This window comes from Desmodus rotundus, chromosome 6 (assembly GCF_022682495.2).
Source record: "Desmodus rotundus isolate HL8 chromosome 6, HLdesRot8A.1, whole genome shotgun sequence".
Taxonomy (NCBI): Eukaryota; Metazoa; Chordata; class Mammalia; order Chiroptera; family Phyllostomidae; genus Desmodus; species Desmodus rotundus.
The window spans coordinates 65170083-65188924 of NC_071392.1; the positions used below are offsets into that span (position 1 = coordinate 65170083).

General features: G+C 38.5%; 1 protein-coding gene across 5 annotated transcripts in view; it reads right to left on the bottom strand.

Annotated features, from left to right (window-relative positions):
- The window catches only part of CTTNBP2 (cortactin binding protein 2), a 167944-nt gene that overhangs the window by 45566 nt on the left and 103536 nt on the right, over nt 1-18842 (bottom strand). For 4 of the 5 annotated variants that reach the window (XM_053926409.2, XM_053926407.2, XM_045191482.3 and 1 more), the window contains 4 exons: nt 14267-14384; nt 10014-10289; nt 7364-7459; nt 6196-6275 (listed from right to left, as the gene is read on the bottom strand). In XM_053926409.2, the coding sequence (XP_053782384.1) occupies nt 6196-6275; nt 7364-7459; nt 10014-10289; nt 14267-14384 (570 nt within the window). The remainder of the gene's footprint in view (nt 1-6195; nt 6276-7363; nt 7460-10013; nt 10290-14266; nt 14385-18842) is intronic. The other variant, XM_053926408.2, reaches the window with a different exon arrangement.

The window sequence follows — 18842 nt, forward strand, 5'->3', positions numbered from 1 at the left end:
CCACTGGGACGTCACCCAGCCTTGCTCCTCCACACCTTGAAAAAGATTAGACTGGACATGGTCATCTGCTAAAGAGATTGATGGAGATTTTTGTGGGCTGTTTTAGGTACATAACCAGTACTTATAAGATTATTTTTATGGGAACATAGCAAACTTATTTTGGGATTTATGAAAATAAATATAATCTCCTAGTAAGGACTGAAGCGGACAGCCAATAGGCAGAAGAATCTAAAGCATTATGTCCTGTTGAAATCAGAGTAGTACATTTTAAAAACAGGGTTCAGATTAGGGCTTCTAGCCAAGATGGAGGCGTAGGTACACTTTGCCGCCTTGCATGACCAAAAGAAAAACAACAAATTTAAAAACAAAAAATAACCAGAACTGCCAGAAAATTGAACTGTACAGAAGTCCAACAACCAATGACTTAAAGGAGAAACAATCATCCAGACTAGCAGAAGGGGTGGAGAAGGGCAGCCCAGGCAGAGAGAACTCACAGCAAGGCAGCGGCTGGAGGACTGGAGATCCCACATTTGCAATTGGATAAACTGGGAACAACTGGGAAAATAAAGGAACAACTGGGGAGTGAGACAGACCTCCCAAGCCAGGGTTCCAGTAGAGGGAAATAAAGCCTTAAAACCTTTGACTGAAAAACCTATGGGGGTTGTGGTGGCAGGAGAAATGCCCAGGCTTACAGGAGAGTTCCTTGGAGAGACCCACAGGGTCCTAGAACATACATAAAACCAACTACCTGGGAATCAGCACCAAAAGGGCCCAATTTGCTTGTGGATAGCAGAGGAATGAGAGCTGGCAGAGAGCTGAGTAAGCAACACTGTTCCCTTTTGGATCTCTCCCCCACATACAGTACCATAATGCAGCCATGTGGGTTGCCCCACCCTGGCGAATACCCAGGGCTCCACCCCTTACTATGTAACTGGCATGCCAAGACAATAAAATATGGCCCAATGAAAGAACAGATCAAAGCTCCAGAAAAAATACAACTAAGTGATGAAGAGATAGCCAACCTATCAGATGCAGAATTCAAAACACTGGTAATCAGGATGCTCACAGAAATGGTTGAGTATGGTCACAAAACAGAGGAAAAAGTGAAGGCTATGAAAAGTGAAATAAAGGAAAATGTACAGGGACCAATAGTGAAGGGAAGGAAATGGAGAGTCAAATCAATGGTTTGGAGCAGAAGGAAGAAATAAACATTCAACCAGAACAGAGTGAAGAAACAAGAATTCAAAAAAATGAGGAGAGGCCTAGGTACCTCCAGGACAACTTTAAATGTTCCAACATGCAAATCACAGGTGTGACAGAAGGAGAAGAAGAATAGAAAGAAATTGAAACTTATTTGAAAACATAATGGAGAACTTCCCTAATCTGGCAAAGGAAATAGACTTCCAGGAAGCTCGGAGAGTCCCAGAGAAGTTGGATCCAAGGAAGCACATACCAAGACATACCATAATTACATCACCCAAGATTAAAGATAAGGAGAGAATCTTAAAAGCAGCAAGAGAAAAGGAGACAGTTACCTACAAAGGAGTTCCCCAAAGACTATCAGTTAATTTCTCAAAAGAAACCTTGCAGACAAGAAAGGGTTGGAAAGAAGTATTTGAAGTCATGAAAGGCAAGGACCTACACATCCAAGAGTACTCTATCCAGCAAAGCTATCATTTAGAATGGAAGGGCAGATAAAGTGCTTACCAGATAAGGTCAAGTTAAAGGAGTTCATCATCACAAAGCCCTTATATGTGAAATGTTAAAGGGACTTATCTAAGAAAAAGAAGAAGATAAAAAATACAAACAGTAAAGTGAAAACAAACTCCCAACTATCAACAACCGAACTTAAAAAAACAAAAACAAAAATGAACTAAGCAAACAACTAGAACAGGAACAGAATCACAGAAATAGATATCACATGGAGGGTTATCAGCGGGGAGGGGCGGATGGGGGAAAAGGTACAGGGAATAAGAAGCATAAATGGTAGGTATGAAATAGACAAGGGGAGGTTAAGAATAATATGGGAAATGTAGAAGCCAAAGAATTTATATGTATGACCCATGGATATGAACTAAGGTGAGGGAATGGTGGGAGGGTTGTGTAGGGTGGAGGGGAAGGGGAGAAAAAAATGGGACAACTGTAATATCATAGTCAATAAAATATGTTATAAAAATACGGCTCAGATTAGCATGATCTATTTAAGTATTTTTCTAATTAGTGTGATCTATTCAAGTATTTTCTATTATATTCTTCTAATATAATAGTCACTTATAGTCACTAAATTATTAAAATACAAAGCTATGAATAAGCTAATAAAAACTAACTGGCTAAGAGAAAAGGTTGAGTTAATGGAAAAAGTTCAACTACTATAAATTATTAGTGATTAAAAACTCAAATAAGTTAAATGTTTCCATATTAACTCAAAGATGGAGATTTAAAATGTATTTGTATTAATTTAACTATTTAATGAAAGTATTTAAAAATAACATCATTTATTTTAAGTGCCTGATTTAAAGTCTTCGTTCCATATGGTTTTCTGCATAATGGCTTTGATACATGCATTTTATATAACACATTTACACATATAATAAAAACTGATTACTACAGTTCTTTCTTAACCAGTAGGTTAATAACTAGTATAAACTATGATTAAATGCATGTGAACAGAAGACAGCCTAAGTTCAACTCCTTCGGTTCCACCACTTCTTTGCTGATGACCTTAGGCAAATTATTGTGAATCTTGGTTTATTCACCTGTAAAGTGGGAGTAATTGGTATAAGTACCTACCTTATAGAATGATTAAATGAGACAATCTATATACTTAGAACAGAGCTTGGCATGTAATAAATGCTCATTAAAGTCAGATATTACTAGGTTTGTACCTCTATTGTACAGATTTTCAGGAATTCTAAGGCACAGCGGTGTGTATAAAATTATTTTTGTACATGCTAATTGCTCTGCTTCAAACACCCTCCCTAAGGCCTTCACTTCATTTGGTCTTCTGTTTACCTGCTACCACAGAGAAGACTTTCCTATCAACTCCATCTAAAACCCATCCCTTCCACTAGCTTTTATTTCCTCACCTGCTTTATTTTTCTTTATATTTGTAATTAGTGCTGGCCTCACATTATATGTATTTATTTGTTTGTATTTTATCTGTCTTCCCCACAGAATATAAGCTCCATGCATTTAGGGAATGCACCTTATTTATACATAGCTATATCCTAAATTCCTAAATGTCTGTATTTAGGAGGCTTTCAATAAATACTTGTTAAACAAGTGAATTAAATACTTACACAAAATATAAAAATGCATAACACACAGTCTCTCTCCTTAAGGGGTTTATAATCTTGTATGGAAGAAGAAACACTGACAACCATTATAGTATTCTATTGCCTCATTCATTTAAATTTTGAAGCAGTAGCTAAAGTGAGTGATAGATTTTATTTTCATCCACGAGTTAATTGTTAGATTAAAAACTTCCTTGCCTACACTCATTAAATTGAGAACACAGATAACAACAGTGTTCGTTTAGTGTCTGGTTTGCTGGTCATTGGTAGTCAAACTGCCTTATGCATTAGGAGGCACACACATAATTGCAACTGGAATGTGACCGGTGGATATTTCATTTGACAGATTTACTCAGACAAGGCTAAAATGCAGTTGTAATTCAGTTTTCTACTCATTTTATTACCTAACTAGGTGAATGGAAAGCTCTGAGCCATAGCCTGGTCTGGTCCAGAGACACTGAGGAAGGGGGAGGAGAGAAGGAAGTGGTTGTAGGATCTGACTGCATGGAGAGCTGAGGTTCACATTCCTGAAAACCAGCTGGTGGCACAACTTCAAGCTGCACGTAAGCAAAGGAATGAGACAGATCTCCTTCCCATTTGTATAAAACCCACAGGCTTACTTTGATGTATTAGAGAAGAGGAGCAAATAGGAAATAAAAAATGTGAATGTGGAAGACACCATCTCTCCTAAATTGTAAGGTCTTTGAATGTTTCTATGCTACTGTAGCTACTTTTACAAATGCCAATCCCAGCTTTGGGCCTAACTAGATCAATGGAATGGTTTTCAATACTTCTTTTCATGAGGGCTATTGGCTAGTCTTGATGGTCAGAAAGCAAGACTTACAACTGTTAATCATGTCACAATTTTGGTAAAAGAAGAGGTAGAAAAACACTGGAATCCAGTCAAATTTCTAAGCAGCAACAATCTTTGACCAACACAACACTAATTAAAGCAGCCACAGCTGCTGATTCCTTTGAATGAACAGAAAGCTGCCTTTGAATCTGTTTTTGTTGAAACTAGTAAGGATCCACTTGATTCCATTGGGAGAAGTGGAGATAAACAAGATATCTTTCATGTTTGCTTGCAGTTGAGCTAGAGACACTTTAAAAAAAAATTACTTCTTACAAATAAATTATTCTACAATACAATGAACACATTTATTAATTGCTGTTCCAGGTATTTTGCTGTTAGAAATTGTTGAAGTTGTACACTAGTATGTTGGTCTGGTGACCTGGTTACATTTTATAGGTTATTGGACCACAAAGATGTTTGTTTTACCTAGATTTTAAGATTATGGAAATTGGTATTATTTTAATCTTACTTAAAACCCCATGTTTATTGAAGGGGAAAGAGTGATGAACTATGGAATACACTGTTTGCTAGGGATACACTAAGGATTATCAATGTTTTTTAAAATTCTACATTAACTCTTAGAATGCTTAGAAATTGAGTGCTACATATGAGAACAGGAAAAAAGGCTAATTTTTTTTACAACTTTAATTATATTGAATAAGAATTTTCTGATCTGTATTAAAAATACTTCTTTTCATCAGGAAAAAAGATACCAATTCACAGTTAATAAAAACAATTTTTGTAAAGGATCATACTCAAACCCATTTACTATAAAAAAATCCTCACCCAAGGTTTTTTTTTTAATTGATTTTAGAGAGGGAGGGAGGGGGAGAGAGAAACATTGATGTGAGAAACGTGTGCCTGGACCAGGGGTGGAGCCTGCAACCTGTGGGTGTATTCGACGACACTCCTATAAACTCATCCAAAAATGATTGCTTAGTTAATGTTTTACACCACCAACATATATTAGTTTTAGAGAAATCTCACAAACAGACACACATTATGTATCAGGGACTGTATAACCCTGGCTTCATCACTTGGTAGCTATGTGGCCTTGTAACTATTTTACTTCTCTTTGCTTCAGTTTCCTCATCTATAAAATGGGTGATATTATCTATCCTGGAAGGATGTTTTCAGGAATAAATAAATAAGATATATTGCCTAACATGTAATAAGTACCAGACAAATGCAAAGCATTAAATTTATCCATTTTGTATTGAGGATTTGCTACTTACTCATGATAATCATACTCCCTACTTCTGTCTTTTAGTAACAGAACTGCCTAATATTAGCAGAGTTGCCCAGCAAAACACTACACTTGCCAGTCCCACCTGGACATGTGTCTAAATTTTGGTCAGTGGGATGAGGGCAAGAATGGTGTGTGCGACTCCCCTGAAAGGAATAGGCTTGCCCTCCAGGCTCTCCTCCCTCAGGTTGGAGCCTGGTGATGCAGTGGTGACTCTCTCAAACAGGTCACACAAGCCACGCCCCAGGGAATAGTGGAGCACTGAGGGAGAAGGTGCTGCAGGGGTCAGCCGGCCTCTTCACCCTCCCTGGATCTCTCACCTGCCAGGACTTCTATATTTGAGAAAAATAAACTTCTACACTATGTAAGCTATAGTTTTCTGTTTTCTATTAAGTGGCCAAATCAAAATTCAGACTAATGCTAATTTATTTGTTTTTTAGTTTTAAAAATCTATAGCAAGGCATCTTGGTATTATTTACAGCCATTCTCTTCCATATTGATTAGTTACTTGATATCAAGTCCTTGTTAGGGAAAGACAATCTTCTCTTGTTCAAATTACAACACTCAAAACTCACAGATGGTCTCTGGATCCAGGTAATGAACACCTGGATGGCAATGACAGAAATTCAGAACTAAGTGACCAGCAGCCTCCCAAGGAGGGGGCTACTGGGGAGAGTAATGGCGTCAGGGCACAGGAAATAGAGTGGGCAGAAGCTCACACTCTTAAACATCAAAATGGGCCACCCAGTGTGAGGGATGGGAGTGTGAGGCTCCACTCAGCAATGTCAGCAGTGTCCACCTACCAGCCTGAGGTAGTTCTGCAGCATCTGAAGAGGAATCATAGATGCGTAAGTCACACTACAGAGACAGCCTTCCTGAGGACCTGTAAGAAAGAAAAACAGAGAAGAAACATCAGCTGTAATCAGTACATTCACTATTTTACTGCAAACATTGTCAGCGCTTAGTTCCAATCTTCAGAAGGCTCTAGTCTTGGTCAGCATCAATGCACAGGTCTGGGTTCCCCCCTCAGGTCCATTCCCCAGTTCCATCTCCCCAACCACCCACAACTTTTGCTCTTCTCTCAATGCATTATTTGAGCCTAAAGGAATTTTCTAGGAGAATCTCATACTTTTAAAAAACTAAGTATTATTCAAACAATAAAATAAAACTTTATTAGTTGAAACTGAATTTTTAAAGACTCCATTCCCAAATATGGGAAATACATGATGAAATCTGTAGCCTTCGATTTGAGCTTTAATTTCCTTGTACATAAAATGAGGACAAACAGAAATATGTATCCCTTTGGGTTGTTATAAGGATTAAATGAATTTATACTTAAAAAAAATCCTCACCTGAGGATATTTTTGTTGACTTTAGAGAGAGAGAAAGGGAAAGAAAGAGAGAAAGAAGCACAGACGTGGGAGAAACATTGATCAGCTGGGCCTCCCATAAGTGCCCATCCCTGACTGGGAATCAAAACTGCTACCTAGGCATGTGCCCTGACCAGGGATTAAAAGCCTGCAACCTTTTTGGTGTACAGGATGATGCTCCAACTGAGCCACCCAGCCAGGGCATGAATTTATACCTTTTAATGTGCTGTAAACAGGGCTTAGCACATAGTAGGTACTCACTAACATTAGCTTGTACCAGTATAGTAATCATATTGATCATACACTGTACATGACAGTAACAAACTTCTTTTAACACCCTTTCTGTCATTCTTATCAGAGCATCAGCTTGGCCTCTGATTTGCTCCTAATGAAATGCAATCAAAATTGCAGGAATCAACAATCATCACCACAGGTGTCCTTAATGGAAGGTTCCAACAAACACTAATTACTTATTAGTGGTAGTCATATGTGCATAGCTAGAGGATGCAGGACTAAAACGTGCAGGTTTAAGAACTGGTACTTCTAAGTAATCATGAAGCAAATGCTCCATCAATGTTACCTCACTTTAGAATTTCTTTACCTGATAAAAGCACAGTGACTTGCTCTGCTTTATTCTTTCTCATAAAGTCCCATGGGGACAGGGTGGAGCTCTGACCTTCTGACCATGGCACACTTCCTAGTTCAAAAAAATTAAAAAAATGTCAAGTTTTAAAAGTAGCTTTTCTTCTAAAGGTTGATGAATGATCTCCTCTGTGAGAAACCTACTGCATAAATTATCAAATGCATAGAGAGAATTTGTAAGAGTCACAGGTGGTAAACTTGCTAGTACAACTTTAATGGAAGGTCAAGAAGATGACCTTCAAACTACAAGCTTCTCCAAAGTTGTCCTGTGTAGGTTTTGGGAGAAAACTTGAGCATGAAAATACAACTAAAGAGTTCTAGGGTTAAGTTTTCGAGAGCAGGCTGGTCACAACCATTCATTGTTCTTCCAGTGCCTACTTCATAAAGGCCAAGCATTTTGAGTGAGGTAACAGGTCCTTTACGATCTAGTCCCTGCCTCCCTTTCTAGTAAATTTTTAGATTCCAGAAAAAAAGCCCCCAGATAACCTCAGGTGCCCAGGAGTCTTCTCACAGTCCCTCTGCTCACTCTTACTCAGAAAGGGTCCTACTTCACAGGTGCCTTCTCTATGGAGGGATTAGTAATAAGAACTTGTTTTCATCCCCTTCCTTCCACAGATCAATTCTTAAATACCTATTCTCAGCATGTCCCCAATATACATGCCTACCCGACCTGTAACTTTCTGTTATCTGTTAGCCGGGGTCCTTTCAACTTTGCTTAGGTTATCAACACAGTAGAATGTAGACATATACATATATTAACAACAACAATACATAGTTACCAATTGTAAGTGGTTACAGCCAGGAACTAAACTAAGCCCTGTACCCAATGATTTTAGATCTAAAATTCTACTGGGGTGCCCCACCCTCAGTGATGAGCATCAACAGTGAAATCCATTGCTCAGAGGAAAATCTATATCTGATGGTGGTGAATATTCATCTTTCTTTGCCAGTTTCCAGATTAACTGGATGAGGGCTGATGGTAGAGGTCCATTTCTTTCCAAAATGGCTGCCTGACTCTGTTTATCAGACCCCTAAGGCTGACCCACACCTTTAATAACACTCTGCTGCATGGACAAAATGGGATGCTCAGAATCATTTCCAACTTTTTAAAATGCAATTATTTAATTATATATTTTTGTAATAATTATGGTTATTTTAGTGATCATGCCAAAGAGCTGTAAAAGTTGTTGTGAATGTTCTAAAATCTAGCAGTAATATATATTTTGAAAGGATATTAGCATATATGATCAAAGGAAATAAAACGCTTTCTATATAATAAGCCTATACTTTAATGGCATGGTGAAAACCACCCTTCTCTCTACCTGGACGATGCTTTTACAACACGGTTTTGTTGAGGTAACCAGGCTTTCCTATCAGATAGACTGGGGTTTGAGTCCTGACTGCTTTGCTTGTTAGCTACACTTCAGACAGGTTATCGTGTAACTTGTCTAGTTATCTGTAAAATGAGCCTGTTGTAGGGACTTCCTGAGGTGCCAATATAAACCACCCAGCACAATTCTGGCATAGTGCTAGCTGGTTACTGCAGATGTTAGTTCTCCTGGTTTTAGAGGAATGAAACTAACCAGGGATAACTAACATTTACAGGGCACTTACTTTGCTCACAAAAAGCAAATCTTATCTTTCTAATGTCTTTTGAGGCTGTTTCATGGATAGTCAAACCTCGGTTCTCGAATGTCTTGGTTCTTGAACAATGCTATTCTCGACCAAGTTGTTCATGGAAAAAATGCTTTGGTTGTCTAACAAAACTTCAGGTCTTGATTCTCTACCCAGCAACACTTTCATGCTGATAACTGTATGATCACCCACATGTCTCTCAGGTAACAAATAAAGGAGATTCGGTTTTTGAACAAATTGTTTCTCAAACAGTTTTCCAGAATGAATTAACTTTGAGAACCAAGGTTCCACTGTAACCAGCCATCACCCTGATTCATCCCATGTGGGAGATTTAAATATATCTTCATTAAAGTGCTTCTTCCAATTCTAGACTTCATTAGGACTCCTGTTCTTAGAGGTGTTAATGGACACACAGGGGTGTCCAACCAGTGGCCCATGGGCCACATGTGGCCCAGGATGGCTATGAATGTGGCCCAACACAAAATCATAAATTTACTTAAAACATGAGGGTTTTTTTTGTGATTATGTTTCATAATGTATTTAATGTGTGGCCCAAGACAACTCTTGTTCTTCCAGTGGCTCAGAGACGTGAAAAGGTTGGACACCCCTGGACAGCATCCCTGGAAATGCCCACGAACAAATTCAGAGCTGTGTTCAGTACTTGTGCATTAGCAAGCAGTTGCAGTGTGGTTACTTTCTTGCATTTATCTAGAATAGCAAGTACAATCACAAATCCTCATCGAGGGCTTTCGTATTCTTTACTCTCTGAGTATTATCTGAGGCATCAAAGCATTTTTATACCAACGGGAACATTATGTAATGGTTGCACTGTGAATACTCAAGTTTCAGCACCAGCAACTGCCACAAGTGAGCTTGAATGTGTTTAATCAGTGAAGTAAGTCTCAGGTTATGAAGCTCATAAACACAATAAACCCGGAAATTCAACTTTCTCTTCATCGCAGAACTGTTGATACCTAGCGTGATGGATTGCACACTGTCCGCACCGAGGCCAACGCTGGAGTCAGTGGTGTTATTAAACGTCACATCTTCCAGACTCCACCATTTATCAGAAGAGATGGCTTGGAAATGATTTGTCAGAGCCTGACTCACTGCTTTTGAAAAATCATCCCATGATGTCTGTTTGCGGATATTTAAAGCACATATTGTGTTTTCACATTCAAAGTCATCAGAACTGTAGTTGCCTGGTTGAATCTCACCCACTGAAATCCTTAAGGGTATTTTAAGAGCATCTGTGGGAAGAATAAGAGAATTAGAAGTTTAAAAAAATCCTGGTAGAAAAATAGCAAACTATAATGTAAAATAAGCAAATATGATCATTTTAAAAGTAAATCCAAGGGCAGCTTTAATATTTCTTTAAATAACATCAATTCAGTATTCTCACACTGGAGTAAACTTTGGTCTTTCATCTCTTCACGGTTTCTTTGGAACCAAGGTTGCTTGGGCTGCTAATCTTTCCTTGTATCTTTGGCCTTTTCTACTTCACTGACTCTTTCCCTCCAGGATGATTCTCAAGTTCTTTAAAAAAAATCTGTGAAAATATGGGCCTTCTCTGAACCCTAAATTCTCTGTATTGCCCTTTCTTCTTATCTTCATTGATAATGTCATGAATGAGGCAGGTAATATATACTTTATGTATATAAAGGCAACCATAGCATGAGTCTACAGGTCTTTAGCAGGGCTGTCGAGGACAGAACATTGTGGATACCACTCTTTCATAGGGTAGCCAGGAGTAGGAGCTGACTCAATGGCATGTAACATGCACAAGACTCTATAGGTCAAGGTGCTTAGGTTATGGCTTCAGTCACACAAACTTGGTCTCAGCCTCAGGATCAGCGGTCTCTTAGCTGTGAGTACTCAGTAAATTGCCTCCATCTCTCTATACCCCAATTTCTTCTACAAAATGGAAGGAAGGTACAATCAAGGTGTTAGGGAGAATAAATGAACTCACATTTGGAATGAATTCAACACACTGTTACATGGTAAGTACAACTAAGAATGTGATAAATGGCAAACAGTGTAGTGGAAGCTTCTAAAATGATCTTTCCAACCCCTCTGTGACACCAACTGACTGAGGCCCCACTTAGGTGGGTAGCAACCCCATGCACTTCCATTCGTATGAATTGATTTAGATACTTACCAAGTCACATATCATTATTCCCAAATCCTCTTTGTCTGTTAACTCATCACTATAATTAGTAAATTAAATATTTCATGAACTGATGAAATGAGTTACTATTCCTAAGAAAACTAAGTTGAACAATTTAGAGACACAAAGGAGTTTCTAGGAAAAATGTCATGGAATGAAGTATGTATGAGGCAATTACATAAAATTAGTAAACAATTTAATTATCTCTATACAGATACTGTTTTCAGTTTGTTTCACAAATACAATATCTGTCCAGAAAAAAGTCCAGCCATTTTAATAATGAGAATGGTTTCTTAACATTGATGTAACCTGGCAGCCAAGGAGAGTGGACTGGAATGAGCGTGTGTGAACAATGATGACTTCACTGTACTAGTAAGTGGGGGCGGTAGACACCAACCACTGAGTAAGGATGTATACTGTATGGCCATCACATTCAAAATGACTGAGCGAGGAAAGCAACGAATCTACATCAAATTTTATATTAAGCTTGAACATTTCTCCACAAAATCTATTTGGATGGTTCAGAAGGCTGCAGCTATGGGTAACTGGTGATTGATAACTTCATCACAACAACATGCCCACTCATGCATCACATCTCAAGCAGAGATTTTGGCAAAACATTAAATTACCCAGGTGAATCAGACCCCCTACAGCCCCGATTTGGCACCCTGATACTTCTGGGTTTTCTCCAAACTAAAATCACCTTTGAAAGGGAAGGGACTTCAGACTACTGGTAGCATTCAGGAAAAGACCATGGGACAGCTGATGGCAACTAGGAGAAATATGTGAGGTCCCAAGGTGTCCACCTTGAAGGGGACTGAAGTGTTATTATTCTTTGTTTCCTTTATTTGGTATCTTCTTCAATAAATGTCTCTATTTTTCATGTTACATGGCTGGATACCTCCTGGACAGACCTCACATATTTAAATCCCCAAATACTAGATATCATAGATGAAGCATTGAAGGTGTGGTCTGTTCAAACAAGAACAGTATGTAGAACTTCAGTCAGTAGAGACATACTAAAATGAAGACTTCCACCTAAAAAGTAGTAAAAAGTTACTTCAAGTTAAAATAAAATGTTTAAAAATGTGTATTTTTATGATCCCCATTTTTAAACTGGCTTTTCCCATTAACTGGCCAACTAGTGGATTATTTTCTTTTCTGGTTGTTAATTCTCAGTTCTCATCTTAGTTATCATCAGAATCTGACGGAACGGATGTCTCTGCTCTCTGAGGTACACTCCTACTGGATTTCCTCATACCTCAATGACTACTCTTTACTGTTGTTCCTTTGTAGGTCCCTCCACTTTTTCCAGATTTCTTAATGACAAGGTGTTGCAAGGCTTGTTTCTGTTATTTTCTACCTGTGTTCACTTCCTTAGTGATCTCATCCAGTCCCATGACTTTAAATATCATCTACAGACTGCTGACTCTCCGATTTACATATCCAGCTCATACTCACCTCCGAATTCCGCTGACTTGACATCTCCATATAGTTCTAACAGACATCTCAGATTCTTACACCCAAACTGAACTTCTGATCCTTATTAGCAAACTCTGCTTAGCCTGCAGCCTTACCCTTGACAGTTGACGGCAACTCCATCCTGCCAGTTAGTTGCTCAGGCTGAAAATCTGGAGTTATCCGCAAATCCCCTCTGTCATACACTTTATTTAAATTTTATTTTTCAATTACACTTTTACATTCAACATCACTTTGTATTACTTTCACATATACACCATTCCCCTCTCTTATACTTCAATTTCAATCCAGCAGGAAGTTCGCTTGGCTCAACCTTCAGCTATATCCAGAACCAAACCCCTTCTTCTCACTATTTCGCTGGCTACAATCCTAGACTGAGCCATCATTATTGTCTCTTACCTAGAATATTACATCAATGGTCTAGGAAGTCCCCTGATTTTACCTGTGACTTCCTACAGTTTATTCTCAACAAAGCAGCCAGTGAGACTATTAAAATGTACTTCAGATTCTGTCACACCTACACTTGAACACTGACATGGTTCCCCACTAAGTCCTTAGGATGCTGCAAATTTCAACAAGATCAGGCCCCCTAACCCACTGTATATTCAAACTTCTCTGACCTCTCTTCCTTCTTCTCTCCCTTTTATCATTCTAATTCCATTCCCCTGACAGTTCCTTAGACACACAGTATGCCCTTAGCTTAGGGCCTCTGCCCACCTGATGTTCTTCCTGGAAAACTCTAACCTGAGATATCTACATAGCTTCCCTTCTCCTCCTTCAAGTGTTTGCTTGGATGTCCTGTCAGTGAGTCTATCCTGTCCATCATTTTAAAAACTGAAACTCCAAAACCCATTTTAAAAACTCCAATTCTCTATCCTGCTTGATCTTTTCCATAGTGCATATTACCACCTCACATATCCTAGAATATATTATTTCTTATGTTTATTGTTCATTATTTTGTCTCTTAACATTAAAAATACAAACTGAAGTAGAATTACTTATATGGCTAGCTGATGGAATGGACTGAGCGATAATCTCAACATAAGACGTCATACATATTATTTTGTATGACCTAGCACTCCATATTCACAACCCACAAGTAAACCTTTCATATAATGTGCTGACAGCATATATTTTTCAAGCTGGAAGACACCAAAAAGATTACCAATTACCTTCATACACAGGTAGGCAAACAGATGTGGAGAGACAACTGATTTGCCTAGGTTCCTACAACCAGTTCATGGCAAAGCACCCAGCCATGATTTCTCGTACCCTCTTAGTCTCATGTCTACAAAGGTAACCTAAGTCAGAAGAAAAGAATAATAATTACTTAGACTTCTTTCCTAGGAAGATCTTTCATTATCTGAGTATCAACTAATTCTGTAAAAAAGCCATTCTACATGGAAAAAATAATTACCACAGCTGTGATCAATAGAGGTTTTTTTTATCATTATTACAGCTAGGGTTCAAAGAAAAGTAAGCAGAGAAGGAGAAAATAGCTGCATTAATATTTCTCCCATTGTCCCTGAAGCCCTACACTGTGGATGAGGGATGAACAGCGAGGCTGCGAAAGGTACTCACTCAGGTTCTCCAGCAGATGCTTGCAGTCATCAGTGGCGACATCATGTGCAGTCCGGCCACACTTATCTCTCCTCTCCGGCTTGAGTCCTTCATGCCTACACAGGATTCCTAGGCAGTTCTGTAGGACAAGAGCTCTATTACCTCATGTCCAAATGAATAAGCTTGAGCTAAAACCCCAAGGGAAAAAGTCTATTGCCCACAGCAAGCAAATTATGAATTCTCAGCCAGAAATCTTATTTCAATTCCAGTAACCCAAATATACAGATTATTCTTAACAATGTCTCAAAAAGCAAAGAGTGCTTCATTTAATCATGAATCATAGTATCAAAACATTGTTCCACAGAACAGCCTCTTAGGTTTCAAGAGAAAAAATATTAGTTTATTAATCACTTAGCTTGCACATTAGGAAATTAGGAAAGAAATTAGGAAAGAAATTGACTTCAGCAGAAAGCATCCCTCTGTGGTAATTTGGCAATGTAAAACAAAAAGCCTTATGCTATGACTGGATGCTACTTGCTGTCTTTTAGACTATGGACTGCTTTCCTGGTCACATAAGTGCAGGGCTCCAATTTTAACAATTCTGTCTCACAGTCCTTGAAAGTACTTTTATATTAAGATCTTACACTGTTTGTCTTTCTTTTAAATTTAAAATACATAAAGACCATAGTGGGTGAATTTTTAGAAAAACATTCCCAATAGATACTAAAGTTACATTCCCTCTTTTTCAGCTTTTATTCTTCTGTGCTGCTTAAGAAAAATCTTCACTCAAAAAATATCAATAACCTACAAACTGACAAGCCTTATTTTTCAAAAATCTTCCAACCAATGTAGAAGTAAATGCAAACATTTTCTAGTAAATAATTGCATGGCAGGACGTGACATCAGGCCATTTACCAAGGAACTCTACTAGTTCAACTTTGACCACTTCACGTTTTGTTCACTGATTTCCCACAGGAACAAGCACAAAACTGAATAGACCAGAGTCGATGAAAAGGAACGACTAACCAAAGCAAGCAACATCCTTTTCATCACTTATACACACACACACAGGCTTTGATATAAAACACCCTTTTTATGTTTGGAAAAACACATTCTTTTCCTTTTTATTTTACTATTTTAGCGAAGTAGAATATTTACATGGGATATATACAAATAAGTGTGCAGCTTGAAGAACGATCACCAAGTGCAATACTTGTGTAAGGAGCACTTTGTGAGCTTCCATCTCAAACTCTAGCCCCTCCACTCTCTCCCCACAGGTACCAACAATTCTGATTTCTAGTATTAGAAACTGGCTAGCCTGTTTATGAACTTTATATAAATGGAATCATAGTGAAGGCACAGTTTTATATTTGGCTTGCTTCAGTCAACATAATGTCTATAAAATATATCCACATATTGGGAGTAGTCACAGTCCATCTTTTTGTTTTGTTCTTTTTAAAATAACTGTGTGGTATTGTGTGATGTAAATATACCACAATATATAATCTCTTATTGATGGGCATTTGGGTCCTTCTACGAACATTCTGGTCCAAGTCCTTTGGTAGACACATGTATGCATTTCTGTTGAGTATGTGTATCAGAGTTGGACTGCTAGGTCACGGGGTATGCACATGTTCTAAATCAGTATATACTGCAAAGTGCTTTAAAAGAGGCTATACAAATTTCCACTCCCACCAGGAGAAGATGTGAGTTCCAACAGCTTCGTATTGCTCTAAAACATACTTTAAATGCAACCACAAGTTTACAAGGAAGTACAGGAAATCCCTAACAGCCAGAAAGAAAACCAAGGAGTCAGCTGAAACCACCAATTAAGTGAAATTTGAACAGGAAACCAGTGCTGGTTTAAGGGCAAAGCTGATAGAGACACATTTTGGACACTTGAGGGGATGGGAGACTAGGTCTTGGGGCACACAAATTGGAGAAGCTGAACCAGAGAAACCCGGGGTAAAGAAAATCTGCCCGTCTGCAAAGGGAATCAGCTCGGACATCCATTTCTCACTGCCTCTCTGCTCAGAGTAAAGGGGTTGCTCCTATAATTGTAATCAGTTTAGCTTTTGTGGGTTTGGGGTTCAGATTTAAGAAACCACTAAGTCAAGAAATTAATTGAAAATAAGGCAAATATATAAATAAAAATTCTAATCAAAGTGTTTTATTAATTTGTGCAAAAGCAGTGAATGCATAGGTAGTTAATGAGAAATTCAGAAATATTGACTTAGAGATTAACTCTAAAACGAGTATTAGGTAGAAAGCAGTCTGAACACTAAATTCTGTGAATTCCCAGATAATAAGAGAGAAAAACATATTTATTATGCAAGTTAGTACCTGCAGCAAAAGCAGGTAAGAGTCAAAACAAACCTGGATTGTAATCCTGCCAATATAAATTATTTTATCTATACCTTTGGTAAATCACTTAACATATTTTGCTTCAGTTACCTTATCTGTGTTTCAAATGTCTATTTTAATAGGAGTTGTTATATCATTTACATGAAAAGATGTATAAAAAGCTCTAGATCTTATATTCTCAGCACCTACTAAACTCTCAATATTTATTAGCTGCTGTTATTATTATAATCAACATAATCATCATCAGTTAGAAAACAGCCTGAATATTCAGTTAAGTGGTAATGTATTACAGCACATCAACAAATGCCACTAATATCAGTATAATTCTAGGTAATGTTATGTTAAATTACAAAGAGAAATGATAAAAGATGCAACCCCAAACTGTAAGATTTTTATTTCTGATGCCTACAGAATGTTATATATAATTTGTACTGCACTCAGGTAGGGCAATATATATAAGCAGTGACTTTCTCTTTAAGGAAGCACAAAATGTCAGGAAGATAGCAGGATAAGGCATATCCAAACACTGCTATAGGTGTGAATTCTACAGAGTTATTCTGGGTTCAGTGGGAAACACAAAGATGATAAAAACTTCACCCACTGGCACGTAACAATAGCTACAACAACTATTTGAGTGCATACTACCTGCCAGGCACAGTCCTGACACTTTCCAAGTATTTAGTGCTCATCTATCCATACAGGTGCTGTGTTAGGGCTGAGGACTGTGTAATGAATAAAATAATAGTTCTGTTCCTTAGGAAGGAATGCAAAATGTAGTAAAGAGTTAGACATGGGGAAAATATACACAGGAAAGGGAGCTGTTGAAATGATGAGCAAAGTTTTACTATGTAGAAAAGGAATAAGAGGGAACGGTGAAGAAAATAATCTGAGCTCTCTCTGATGGGTGGGATTGTGTGAAGAGGAGAAATGCTGTGATGATGCTTGGCACTGCTTCTGGAAATGGATTCCCAGGGGCCTTAATGGGGCAGGGTGTTCTACCCAAGTGATGCAGAGCCAGAGATGTAGATAAATGAGTCCAAGCCAAAGTTCTATTTATTAGTTACCGAACAGCTACATCTGTAATAACAGGGGCTTAAAAAAAAAGCAATGGCTTAGGCTTCAGCTTTTACTTCTACTCACGTCCCATTCATCAGAACTTAGGTAGGTGGCCATTCTTACCTGCAGTGGAGGGTAGAAAAAGTAAATCTTTATTTTCGGTGGTCAGGGGCCCCTCCGAAAACTGAGGGATCCATTTTTATAGAGGAAAGGTAGAAGAGATGTTGAGAGCTAGTGGACCATCTCTACCATGGTCCTTTAAGGAGAGCTGAGAAGCAAGGTACCAGTACCAAAGGGACTAAGAAGAAACCCCAAATCCAAAGAGCTAGAGATAAAATGAAAGTCAAGGCAGAGAACCAAGAGTTCAATATTGGACAGAGGGAGCAAAAGCAGTTTTCAGACACACAGGAGGTAAGGTCGAGTGCATGTGCTCGGAACAACCTTGGGTGTGGGTGTACCCACTGTTTTGCAGGGCAGGGGAGATGAGGGCTGTTAAAAATGGGAAATAAGGGCATAAGCAAAAAGGTAGATTTTGGGGTAAGTGGTGAAAAATGAAGACGGCTGGAGTGAGCTGTGAAGGATTGAGTGCTGAGGAGTTTGGATGCTTTTCTATTGACATGAGGATACGTTCAGGTAGCAAAGTGTCACTATCGGCTCAGTTCTGAAAACCAGTTAGTGCATTTGGATGACATATTGGAAAGGAAGAAGGTGACAGGAAGGGAGCTGTTAAAAAGAACTGTAGTAATTTATTCTTTGCTCCAACAAACATTAGTACTTTGGGCCAGAGACTCTGCTGGGCATATACAAAGATGGAAAAGTGATTTTGGAGAGGAGGCAGAAAAGAAGAGAGGCATGCAAACAATTACAGTTTTAAAGTACAAACTCGCTAATTGAAGTGTGAAGAGATGCCCCAGGAATATCTAACTCTTGGAAACCAAGACTTAAGCTGTTTTAAGATATTTTCCAGGCAGGGAAGGGTCAGGACAGGAGAGGAGGCCATTTGAGGTAATGGGAACAGCAGATGCAAAGATGGGGAGAGAAGAGAAAGCACAGGCTGCCTGCACAGCAGTCAGTAGTGTCTGGTTAGAACACCAGATGCACTTTGGAATGAGACAGAAAGTGTACCTGAGCAGGTTGACTAAGGCCAAATTAGGAAGGGACTTGTCTGCCATGACAA